This window comes from Dreissena polymorpha, chromosome 13 (assembly GCF_020536995.1).
Source record: "Dreissena polymorpha isolate Duluth1 chromosome 13, UMN_Dpol_1.0, whole genome shotgun sequence".
Lineage (NCBI taxonomy): Eukaryota > Metazoa > Mollusca > Bivalvia > Myida > Dreissenidae > Dreissena > Dreissena polymorpha.
In genome coordinates, this window is record NC_068367.1 from 27,836,339 (window position 1) to 27,849,251 (window position 12,913).

Consider the following 12,913-nt stretch of genomic DNA (forward strand, 5'->3'; position numbering starts at 1 on the left):
GGCATAATTTTTAAACTCGTCCAAAATATTATTGGGATGAATCTTCTGACCAGGTGTCATGAAGATTGGAAAATAAATGTGGCCTCTAGAGTGTTAACAAGATTTTACTATCGCTATAAATAGTAATTAGCCATATTAGGAAAAATGCCCCGCCCCTTGGCAGCCATGTTTTTCAAGCAAACATAACCATTTTTTAAAACATCCAAGATATTATTGAAACCAATCTTCTGACCAAAATTCATGAAGATTGGACAATAAATGTGGCCTCTATAGTGTTAACAAGGCAAATGTTGATGCAGCGCGCCTGACGGACAAAAGGCGATCACAAAAGCTTACCATGAGCACATTGTGCTCAGGTGAGCTAACAAGAATTAATACCTGAATGTTGCAATATGTGACACTTGAGCTGGTAGTTGGTAACAAACTTCTTCTCGCACTGTTTGCATGCAAACCTCCGCTCCTTGCGGTGCTTGGTGCTCACATGCTGCTGCAGGTTGTACAGCTGCCTGAATCCCATGCCACACAGGTCACACTGTAATGGTTTGCTGCCTGGAAAAAGACAAATAATGATTTGAAACATTTTAGTATTGTAATCATCTTAAAACTATGCATGAATGATATGATCCATATACTACATTTTTTTTATTCAATGCTCAGTTTGACCAAGGTGCTCATTTGTGTAGAATTTACACAAAATATACCACATGACAAATATTCAAGACCCATAAACACTCAATTTTTTTTTTTCGTAAAATATTTAGAAACATAAAGTTAACATATAAACAATCAGTGTTCCTTATATAGCAATAGACAAAATTTCAAAACAAGATGTGTTCTGGTACCATAGATCGAACAAGAGCACCGCCCTGCGGGTGCAGACCGCTCATCTATTTTCTTTTTAAAGGTGAAGGGACTCTCATTTTAAATCACAAAGGAGGGAGGGGTGGAGTGAAGAGGGGTGTATAGTAGTATCTTCCAAAAATGCGAAAAAAAAAAGCCAAATAAAAAAAAAAAAAAAATTGGTGGGAGGTGGGGGGGGGGGGGGGGGGGGGGGGGTGGGGGGGATTCTTGAATGCGATGGTTGCACAGTATTTCAAACATAAAATAATAAAAATAAATATGTGTTTTTTAACCGTTTCAACAAAAAAAAATTTGGAGGGGTGGGGTGGGGGGGGGGGGTATAGTGTGAGGGTGTGGTGGTCATTTGTGAGATTTGTGAGATGATCTTAAAAAAAAATAATCGGGGGGGGGGGGGGGGGGGGAATTCGGGGGGGGGAAGGGGGGGGGGGATTCTTGGGTGCGATGGTTGGATGGTATTTCAAACATAAAATAATAAAAATAAATATTAGTTTTTTAACCGTTTCAAAAAAAAAAATGGGGGTGGGTGGTGGGGTGGGTGGGGGTATAGTGTGAGGATGTGGTGGTCATTTGTGAGATGATCTTAAAAAAAAAAAAAAAAAAAATAGGGGGGGGGATTCGGGGGGGGGGGGGGGGGGGAGGGCACGGGGGATGGTTTGGGTGGAGTTTATTGTGGTATGTCAGGTAAGAGTAGTTTTGTCAAAGTATCAATCAAATCTAATCATAAATAAAGAAGTTATGGACATTTTAGCAAAATTTAATAATTTGACCTTGAGAGTCAAGGTCATTCAAAGTTCAAGGTAAAATTCCACTTGCCAGGTACAGTAACCTCATAATAGCATGAAAGTATTTGAAGTTTGAAAGCAATAGCCTTGATACTTTAGAAGTAAAGTGGATCGAAACACAAAATTTTAACATATATTCAAAGTTACTAAGTAAAAAAAGGGCCATAATTCCGTAAAAATGACAACCAGAGTTATGCAACTTGTCGTTTTACTGTACCCTTATGATAGTTTGCGAGTGTTCCAAGGATGAAAGCAATATCTATAATACCTTAGGGGTAAAGTGGACCAAAACACAAAACTTAACCAAATTTTCAATTTTCTAAGTATAAAGGGCCCATAATTCCGTCAAAATGCCAGTCAGAGTTACATAACTTTGCCTGCACAGTCCCCTTATGATAGTTAATAAGTGTTGCAAGTATGAAAGCAATAGCTTTGATACTGTAGGAATAAAGTGGACCTAAACACAAAACTTAACCAAATTTTCAATTTTCTAAGTATAAAAAGGGCACATAATTCTGTCAAAATGCCAGTCAGAGTTACATTACTTTGCCTGCACAGTCCCCTTATGATAGTTAGTAAGTGTTGCAAGTATGAAAGCAATAGCTTTGATACTTAAGGAATAAAATGGACCTAAACACAAAACTTAACCAAAATTTTCAATTTTCTAAGTATAAAAAGGGCACATAATTCTGTCAAAATGCACGCCAGAGTTATCTAACTTTGCCTGCCCAGTCCCCTTATGATAGTTAGTAAGTGTACCAAGTTTGAATGCAATAGCATTGATACTTTCTGAGAAAAGTGGACCTAAACGCAAAACTTAACCGGACGCCAACGCCGACACCGACGCCAAGGTGATGACAATAGCTCATTTTTTTTTTCAAAAAATAGATGAGCTAACGAGATACAAAATACTCTTTTTGATTTTTTGTGTTACATTATGTTCCATGTGAATTTCCTGCAACAATATCCGAACATTTATGCGCGAACGCGAGGTTAGCTTCGAGCAGCTCGTTAGAACTACGTCGTGCTTCCAACGCTGTCCAAAGCCAATCTGGCGTTCTCTCGTAAATAATTGGACATTGTCGCTTTAACTCACATGGAATATATTGTCAAACAAAAATAAAAACAAGCATTTTGTATCTCTGTAAATCTATGTTACCATTCCACATCTGGCATTGAAATTTTGGCTTTAGCTATAAGGAACAATGTTTTTTTCTGAGTTAACTTTATATTAAGAAATATTCTACGAAATTTTTGTTGATTTTGAGTGTTTATAGGGCTTTCAGTCGTAGTTTCATCAAGATTGAGTCTTTAGTGTGGCCTCTCTTGATTGGTAACAATATTTTTCTAAGATTTATCCTCTTGACCTAGTATTTGTTCCCACATTACCCAGATTTGAAAACAGCCTTGATATTGTCAAGATAAATATTCTGTCTCATCACATTTGGAATAACAATGTACAAAATATATATATGCGGATACAAAATACTATAATGTATGTTAACTTAGATATGTCATAAGAACTTGTTACGTTTTCTTAGATGAATGTTGGTGAGTTTTCATGGGAGATAACTGACCAGTGTGCTGCATTCTATGCCTGTTCAGTCTGTATTGGTTTGCAAAGCCAGCCCCACAAATATCACATTTTGCTGGTTTGTCACAGGCCTCAGTGTGTTTACTGATAATGTGGCTTCTTAGCCTGAAAAGTATTCAAACAATTATGTAAAATAAATGTTATAAGAATATATTATTGGGACTCATGTTAAAATGACGATCTTAAGTTTATATTTTATCAATCTTTGATCAGGATTTACCTCACAAATATCACACAATTTGATTGAATTGGAAGCTTCAAAAAATACAGGACCATGGTCATGGGATAAGTATATGTATACAGTATTTTTATTATCTTGACTACCAGTAAGTACACATGTAAATACTGCAATTTTTTTGCTTTACTGTTATTTTTTAACAGGTTGCACATCCGCTCGTTGCAAGGAAATAGAAACAAATACAAAATACGACTCACAAGGATATGGTTGCAAATCCAGACCCACACCGATCACAAAAGAATGAATGTGTGCTATGAGTCTGATGGTGTGCTGTCAGGTGTTTCTGGTACTTGTACTTTTTACGACAGATATCACATTCAAATGGGCGTTCATCCGAGTGCTTTGCCATGTGGATCTTCATTTGGCACATTGGCATTGACTTGTCACACACACTGCATATTTGGCTTCTCTGCGTGTTTCTTTTTTTGTCCGAGGATATTGAATCTTTGTTCTTCAAAGAATTATACTTTCTTTTTAAAATAAAACCTTTCAAATCACGAACTACTTTGTTTTTAACTGATAAAGATTTGTTGTTGCTGAGTTCATTATTTTCTTTATGGTGGTTTTTGTTATCCTCAATATTTATGTCAATTTTAGACTTTGATAATTCAAATCCTTGGACACTATTGCTGGTTATTTCATTTTTAGGTGAATTTGTATCTGCTTTCTGTAGTGGTACATTTCGATTAAATTGAGTCTTCGTGTATATTCTTCCTTTCTTAGAGACCTGAGATTTTCTTGATTTCCTTTTCTTAATAGTTTGAATTGTACATGTTTCTTTCTCACAAATGTTTGCAATGTGGATTTTTGATGCATCTTCCTTTTCATCTATGTCAGGATTTAATGTATTCTTTGGCTGATCTTGTGCTGATAATTTAATATCTTGATGCAACATCAACAAAGATTTCAGTCCATTCCATAAAGCAACAACTATTTCAGATTTTGAATTAACTATAGCTTGAATCAGATTTTGTAAATTACCAACAGATTCAGCCCCTTCTCCATCACTCAAATATGAATCTACATTATGTACTGATAATGGAATAGCAACTTTATCAGAATTGTAAAAAAAGTAGGAACCATCGTTAGAGCAGCTCTGCATGTGATTATGTAGTGCACATGTAGATTCAAACTGACTTACACAGCTCTGACAGGTATACCTTCCCTTCGGTGAATGACAATTAGTCAGTGCCATGCTGCACTGGTAACTTTGGTGCATAAGGAACTGGTCAATGTTTTCAAATGATATCCAACATCTGCGGCAAGTGAGCTGATTAATATCTGCTGTTTCCATAGTGTCTCAACTTCTTAAAAAAATAAAATAAATGTATGTTTAAACAATGGAACAAATGCATTTTAAATAATGCTGCTAAAAAGTGCAGAAGTAATGTATTATGTAAACATTTCTATTACACACATTTCAATGGCGAGCTTAAAAGCCAACAAAACTTCTATCACATACATGTAGATGTTGCCTTGTTCAAACTTTTTTCGATTTGTTTTGAAAACAATTGGTTGCACATGCTGAAATATTTGTTTCAAATGTTGTGTAAATACCAATACAGTATTCACTTCAAAACTCTATTTTGTACTTAATTAGTCTGTCAAAAGATTGGTGTAATTATTTACATCTTTAATTATTGATTTTAAAAGATTGATGGGAAAAATATTAGCTACATCTATTATACCAGTTTAATAAAATATTACCTTTGCTTACTGTTAAAGGGGTCTTTTCACGTTTTGGTAAATTGACCAAATTAAAAAAAGTTGTTTCAGATTCGCAAACTTTCGTTTAAGTTATAATATTTGTGAGGAAATAGTAAAACTGAACATTTACCAAGCTCTAAAATATCCATTATATGCATCTTTTTACAATCTGAAAACCTGAAAAATATAAAGCGTTGCAACGCGAAACAATTTAATAATTTGGAAAGTTCTGACACTGTCGTTATATTTTGGGAAACTATGAGGATTGCCTCTATAAGTAAACAAGAGATGTGTAAGTCAGAAACACAATGCCCCATATTGCGCTGCTTTGAAATATTTTTTTTTTACCTTTCACTTTGAAGGATGACCTTGAACTTTAACTTCCACCACTCAAAATGTGCAGCTTAATGAGAACGCCGCTTTGAAATTTTTTATTTTTTTTACCTTTGACCTTGAAGGATGACCTTGAACTTCCACCACTCAAAATGTGCAGCTTCATGAGATACACATGCATGCCAAATATCAAGTTTCTATCTTCAATTATGCAAAAGTTATGACCAACGTTAGTTTTTTTTCGGACGGAAGGACAGACTGACATACACACATACTGACTGACAGTTCAACTGCTATATGCCATCCTACCGGGGGCATAAAAATACATCCGCTTAAAACATGAGCTCGGATGGTCAAGTGGTCTATATAAGCGAGAGACCTTTTACTCCAGGACTCCAGGGGTCAGAGGTTCGAGCCCTGTTGAGGGTACTATTTTTTTCCATTTTTTAATTGTATTCTTGTTTTTTTTATTGATGATTTTAAGTTCCAATGTTTAAATTAATCAATATAAAGCATTAAATGACAAGCTTCAAAACATGCAAAAATCTGTGAAAAGGCCCCTTTAAACCAAAAATTATGTTTTAAATTGCAGCCAATATCTTTTTGTGGCAAGTTTTTTTCATATCAAACTTCACAAATAACTTGTAGCCATAACTGATCACGTGATCAAAACCACTCAGGGGGCATCTCAAATGCTATTTGAACTGTCAAAACATGAAACTTGTACCTGTATAATGTGATTTAAACATTGTATAAAGCTTAAATGCTAATAAACAGTGATAATGCTGTGTTTGATATAGTACTGTACATGTACAGTACAGCCAACGCGGAACAAACATATTTCGCGATCCGCAGCGGCAAGGCTCAATGTGTCGATGTTGAGCCGGCCGTTGAAGGCGCGTCAGTGGGCGGCGGCAAGTCGCATTTCGCCGCGAAGCTTCGCATCTGTCCGCCGAGGCAAGCCGCGGTCCGCGACATGGCGCCGAGTCGATGCGCATTTTCAAATCAAAATCTTTTTTCAATGATAAGTTAGTCAAAGAAATTTAAAAGAACAATTATAATAATATTTAAAATCATAATTAATTTAATGTGTGCGGATTCAAAATAGATAAACGTGTTAATAAAAAAGCATGCTGTTGTTTAGTTTTTAGTGATTGCATTCCCGTTTCTAAAGAAATTGATGTCATCTGGATACAAATAATTATTTTAAAAGAATGCAAATTAAACAAATCGAATTAATAAAAACAAAATACGATTATCATGGGCATGTATTAATATTTAATCCCAATAATCATTTACAAATGTCATTTTTAGAATTGGCTAAAGTACTTTAAGTTACTTTGTGTGCATTTATTGCGCCGTATGATTATTGTCTTTATATTAAACGATCAACAAACAAATTTGTTTTGGGTTTAATTTTTACGACAACATTAATTAGCATATAAGCATATTTAATGTGTCAGTCCAAGTTAGTTTGTCTCCCGCCCGTAGTGTATGTATTCACGCATAAACAATGTCACGTGTCATGTTTTGGCACATACAAGTGGTCAAGGCTCCAGCAGATGGTGGATTTATATATAAGTGCTTGTTGTTTTTGCTATTATATTTTAGCTGAGAAATTAGCAGTTTGAAGCCACATCAATAACCTACACTTAATTATCAGCTTATTATAACTATTGTTTGACTATGCGTATATAAAGTAGTTTCATTTTGTTTATATTATACAGTTGATATCTCTAATCATTACCCGATATTCCAGTTTTAAAGCAAATTCTGGTAAATATTTACGATAAAAGTGCTCAAGACACACACACATTTGCAATTATTCTTAAGTATAAAATACATTTTGGCATTTGTAACTATTTAAAGATGTAATGAAATAACATCCTATCAGGGTGTTATTTTCCCTTTGAACACGCATAAATCGCCTGACGTGATGTTCATGTTTTAATGAAACACAAAATACACCCAAACTTTCCATGGGACGTTCTACATGTCTGCATAATTTTGGCGCGCTTTTTATGGAGACAAAGGATATTTTAGCACGGTTTATTTGACGCTAGAATTTGTTAATGTTGCATTAGCATTAAAATTCTGAAGCGTGTTTCGGATTTTACAAATTTAATAAAGCTCATTTCAGAATCGAACGAAACATTAACATTGTGCGTAATTTGTTTAATTGCATTACGTGCCATATCGCTTATTAAAACGTGAAAATAATAAATATGAAAGTAGCACAAATCTAGGTTTCTATGCTACACAAATGTACATGTAGGTGTATATCTTTTCACTCAATCCGCGTATGTATGCGGCAGTTTTACCTCGCAAAAGTACGCGAGGTTAAAACAGACTCGGCGTAGTTGCGCTGATCGATGCCAAGTGGTTCCGCGATACGCTGCGTGAACACTCGACACGGCCGCAGCGTACTAAATTTCTAGCCGTGGCGTAGCCGCAGATTATGTTTGTTCCGCGTTGGCTGTACTGTACATATTGCCAGCTGTGGAAACAGACATAGCAAAGTATTCACAAGACTGAAAAACCCACTAACCATTTCAATCTAGCCCATTTTATCCACACATAGTAGTTTCATTCCATTAATAACATTTGCTATGTTATGTGTTTTGAAAGTTACTAGCAGGCTGTTTTGGATTTATGCTGTTTGCACATAGCCATTTTCACTTTGCTTTTAAGTGGGCAAGAGATAAGCAATCCTAGTAGTATTACAAAATACAACGACAACAACAGAACTCTCCAAATTATTCAATTGTTTTGCGTTGCAAAGCTTGATAATTTTCAGATTTTAAAGTTGTCAAAAGATGCATATAATGGATATCTAAGAGCATGGTAAATGTTCAGTATTACTGTTTCCTCACAAAAATCATAACCTATATCTATATATACTGCTTAGCGTCCTTTAGAGCATTATAGGTAGAGGGACATTATTGAGTCCGTTTCCTGGGAAGAACTAGTACCTGGTGTCTATGGAGGAGATAATGAGAACGCTCCACGAGAATTGGAGCGAACCCACGAACTCCCGTTCGCTAGGCGGACACTTCATCCACTACACCACCGCGATAACTACAATGAAAATTTGTGAATCTGATTTCTTTTATTTTGTCAATTTACCAAAATGTGAAAAGGCCACTTTAACAAACCATATATATATATGTTGAGTGATCCAATGTTGTTTTTGACACCTTATCAGCGATGTTTTTGCAAATTATTGATTTAATAGTGCATTTGTATAAACACCTAGTTGCAATAATTCAACTATCAGCTTTATAACCCAATGGGTTGCTGATAGTTGCAATGCGCTCTCTCTTGGCCATGGGTGCAAAATGTTATCAATAATGCAAGGGTTAAGGAACACTGAAACAGCAAGAACTTATAGAAGTTTACCTATCTACATGTAAACCACAAACTCATCCAAATGGTACCATTAAAGAAAGAAATAATTGATTTTATTGACTTAGGTTTTGTTTTGTACGCTGTATCCGCCATATTGGAAAATTGACCGAATATTGGTTAGGTCGCAGTACACCAATATTTTGCATGTCGGCTTATGTGCTCCAAAGTCGATAATGATGTGGTATTCAATACAGAATATACTGTTTCAAATTTAAACATAAACATGTCAGCGAGAAAAGTGTGTTGAAACATCATGGTGTTTTTATAGGGTGCATGCAAAGGATGACATCCGTAGGTTGCCATTCAGGTAAATTTAACATGTTTATGAAGTTTATTCATTATTTTCCTCAATTTGTCTTGAACGACGTCTGTTTTGTGAAGCGCACGGATTCTCTGCGCTGAACTGCACCCATGTTTATGAAGGGATGCAGTGCTCCAGCTAGGATTTGAAAAGGGCAGGGGGGCTTTTTTGTCAAAGGGGCACTTTCGACGCGCAGTATTTTGTCAAAAGGGCACTTTTGACGCGCAGTATTTTGTAAAAAGGGCACGTTAGAGCGCGCAGGTGTTTCTGGAATGCTTCCTATTGCATGTTAATTTATATGTTATAAATATTATTCTCATTATTATTAAACCATTCAAATATAATGTCTACAATGAGGATTAAACTAATTACAATGTAATAAGAGATTTATGAATTATCATATGTAAAAAAAAAAATTTTTTTTTTTTTTTTTTTTTTTAGGGTGGGAGGGGGGGCAGGGCGGAGGTTCAGGGGGGGGGGGCAGGGCGGAGGTTCGGGAGGGCAGGGCGCGGCGCCCTTCGATTTAGGCCTAGCTGGAGCACTGGGATGCACATGGACTGCCAGAGCCGCCATAGCAAAAATTATCAAAGGCTCTGGGAGTCCGTTTATATGGACTAGTAAACACCCTGGTGTTTTTATGATAGGGGTCGCTATTTGCTTACAATAGATGCATCGTAGCAAATTAAAAGCAGACTGCTTTTGTATTTCATAGCCCAAATTAAGTCAAAAGATACTATTACGCCGTATACGAACGTTGATTGTTATTGTTTACATTTCGATATTTTCGCGCATGCGCATTGACTGGAGGGCAAAAAACACTGGTTACAGTAACGTAAAGCATGTATAAAGGGCTTTTGCTTCGTCAATATTTTGATAACAAATGCGAAATAAAAATGAATATCTTAAAAAAAAAATAGTGCTTATATATTATATTTAGTACCAATAAATGTATATTCACATATATATCGATCCCTCTTCATAAAAACAATGTAGTTATAAGCATCAGAGTAAACGTGGTGGGAATACTAAATACTGACAATCCCACAAAACAAAACAATGAAATTGCCTTATTGTTTCTGATAGTAAGACTTTAATAAATGATATTGCAAAAATAATAAAACACTTATTAATTTGATAATAATTATTAGTGGTATGGATAGGGTTTTTTTCATCAGCTTGTAAGAGGTGCATTTAATCAATTATCAAACAAAGCCAAAAACGGAATACATTAAAATTTTAAATGTTATAGTTATATACTTTTCCAATCAATAAATTTTCGTTTCGTTAACATTGAATGCCAATGTTAATAAATTTTATCATACAAACGCGGAAAAAACCCTGCATATTATGCAAATTGAATTGTCTTTGCATGTATATTGAAATCTCTATACTAGTGACACGGAGCGTATATTGTCATCTAGAGTCCGTGCTAGTGATAATTAGTGATAATTTAAAGTCTAGCATTCTATTATAAACACATTATAAATTTCATTTCTTTAACGCAAGTATATTTTACCATATTGTGATAGCTTCTTTTCATGATGGTATTGTGTACACTGAAGTAACGTAAAATCTTTACACGTACTAGCGAAGTTTACATTTGCCGGATCCCTTAATTACGTAGCAGTAATACTGCACAATATGTTAAAATTATATTTATTGAACACTGTATTATAATGATTCAATTAACTGGTTAATATAATGCACTAGTTCCTGTTAATCCATTACTGACAGATTTCGTCATTTTGTAATGTTGAAATATTTTATTGAAGCCACTTTTCTTTTTTGCTTTAAAATTTGGCTTTAATGATTTCTCAAAATGCCAAGAGATGTCATAGAGGTATCGTGAATTGTGTTTAATGAACAGACAATCGTCTGCAACATGTGGTTTATGGCATGGACCCAATGTGCCTTGGTTTATGACACCCTGTTGTCTTTGTCTGGACGGTCTCCGATCATAACGAGATAATCGATTTGTGATGAACAAAGGTGCAATTTAACACCTATGCTGCAACACAGAGTGTCAAAACTGGTGTAACAATTAAATAAATCAATTACATTAATGGATAAAATTTATTTAATGTGTAACAAGGTTAGTTTTTTTAGACATATAGAGGTTACTACATGCATACAGGCATGTTGCTAAGATAAAATCTATCTATTTGTTGTTTGTCTTCATCCTCAATTGTTTTCGTTCATTAAATCTTTTTTATTCTGAAAGAATTACAATTTCTGAGACTTGTTTTAACTTCAAATGGTCGCAAAGAAGTGCAAGTAGAGAAATTTTGTGTTAACCATATACCGTACGTGCTCTTAAATGGTTTTCCACTCCCGAATTTGTTTGAAGTAAAAACAAATAATAACAATATTCAAAAATAAAGTTCCTTGCATGCTTATGTCTTTTCAGACATCATAAGTAAAATTATATTTGATATTATACATGATTATCAACAAAAACGTTGATTTTGTCAAGGCAGTACTATAAGATAGATATTGAGATAGACCTTCTGTATATGCGCTTTTTGCCCTCCAGTAGAAACTCGGGTCATTTAGCAGGTGCGCGTGACGTCACTCATCAACGTTCGTATTCTGTGTATTATATCACCTGTCAAATCACCAATTTTAATTTAAAATAAATTGATCTTTTGACAAATTATTGATTTTAGTCTGCATTTTTAAACACCCTGGTGTTTTTTATGATATGGACAGGTAATTGCTTGCAAAAGATGCTTCGTAGTGAATAAAAAGCAGACTGCTTTTGTATTTCATGGCCCAAATCAAAATTTAGTCCGAAGAGCCGCTTATTCGAATGTTCGGTACATTATTACACAGTTTAAACCGTTATGGATCAGATAAGTTAACTTAGTGTGTGTTAGAAAATATCTTATGCGTCTAATAAGTTATGATTTAATGGCATTACAATCACCAGCAATTACCAATACAGCGGAAAACACTGACCCTTGCGACTTCGATCGATCACTTTAGTCTGGAAACGGAAGTTGTTATACACAGGTCTGGTAGGGTAAATGATCGAATGCACTTTAGTTTGGTTATTTAAGGTTACAGTATACTAACTATTTTGGGTATACTATCTCAAAACAAGAACATCTAACAGTCAGTGCCAAATTACATGGGAATACGAAGAAAATATCGACGATTTTCGTGCACACTATCGAGTAACAAGACATTTATTCGATATATTGCTTGAAATGACATTGCTGTCAAGTTAAGCTTGGATCTTCATGTACAATTCCTGAATAATTTTACTTCAAGTACAACTAATTTTCCTGCGCCTGCTATCAAATGAAATGTTTTACTGAGTGTTTACTTAGTGTTTCTTAAAAATTATTATAATGTAAGAAAGTTAATTAATCATTTAATATATATATATTTGAGGCTCGCTCTGTAAAAAGGGGTTTTAATGCATGTACATAGTGTTTTCCCAGATAAGGCTGTGTAGTGTGCACAGGCTTATCAGGTGCGATACTTTCTGTCTTAACTAACTTTTCGCTCATAGAAAAATACGATAGAGAGTGTCTCCCTGATTAGTGTGGACTGATCAGGCAATCTGGTAAAACAATTTACGCAGATACATTAAGCCCTATTTTCCCAGAGAAGGCTCAACTTATTAGAGTATAGCCGTCTAAATGCTCTTTAACTTTTGATTCATGGTACAGTTACATGTAATA

General features: G+C 34.9%; 1 protein-coding gene across 12 annotated transcripts in view; it reads right to left on the bottom strand.

The window, feature by feature from the left end:
• LOC127856425 (zinc finger protein 432-like) overlaps positions 1–12,913 on the bottom strand; it is a 205,341-nt gene that overhangs the window by 141,531 nt on the left and 50,897 nt on the right. For 3 of the 12 annotated variants that reach the window (XR_008038024.1, XR_008038025.1, XM_052392624.1), the window contains exons 1-5: positions 12,183–12,225; positions 8,488–8,593; positions 3,673–4,782; positions 3,221–3,342; positions 379–549 (exon numbers count right to left, since the gene is read on the bottom strand). Coding sequence is in view for 10 of the 12 variants with exons in the window: in XM_052392624.1 (XP_052248584.1) it covers positions 379–549; positions 3,221–3,342; positions 3,673–4,769 (1,390 nt within the window). In the remaining 2 variants the exon portion in view is untranslated. Of the gene's footprint in view, positions 1–378; positions 550–3,220; positions 3,343–3,672; positions 4,783–8,487; positions 8,594–12,160; positions 12,248–12,913 lie in introns of those variants that run through there. The other 9 variants (XM_052392627.1, XM_052392629.1, XM_052392630.1 and 6 more) reach the window with 6 other exon arrangements.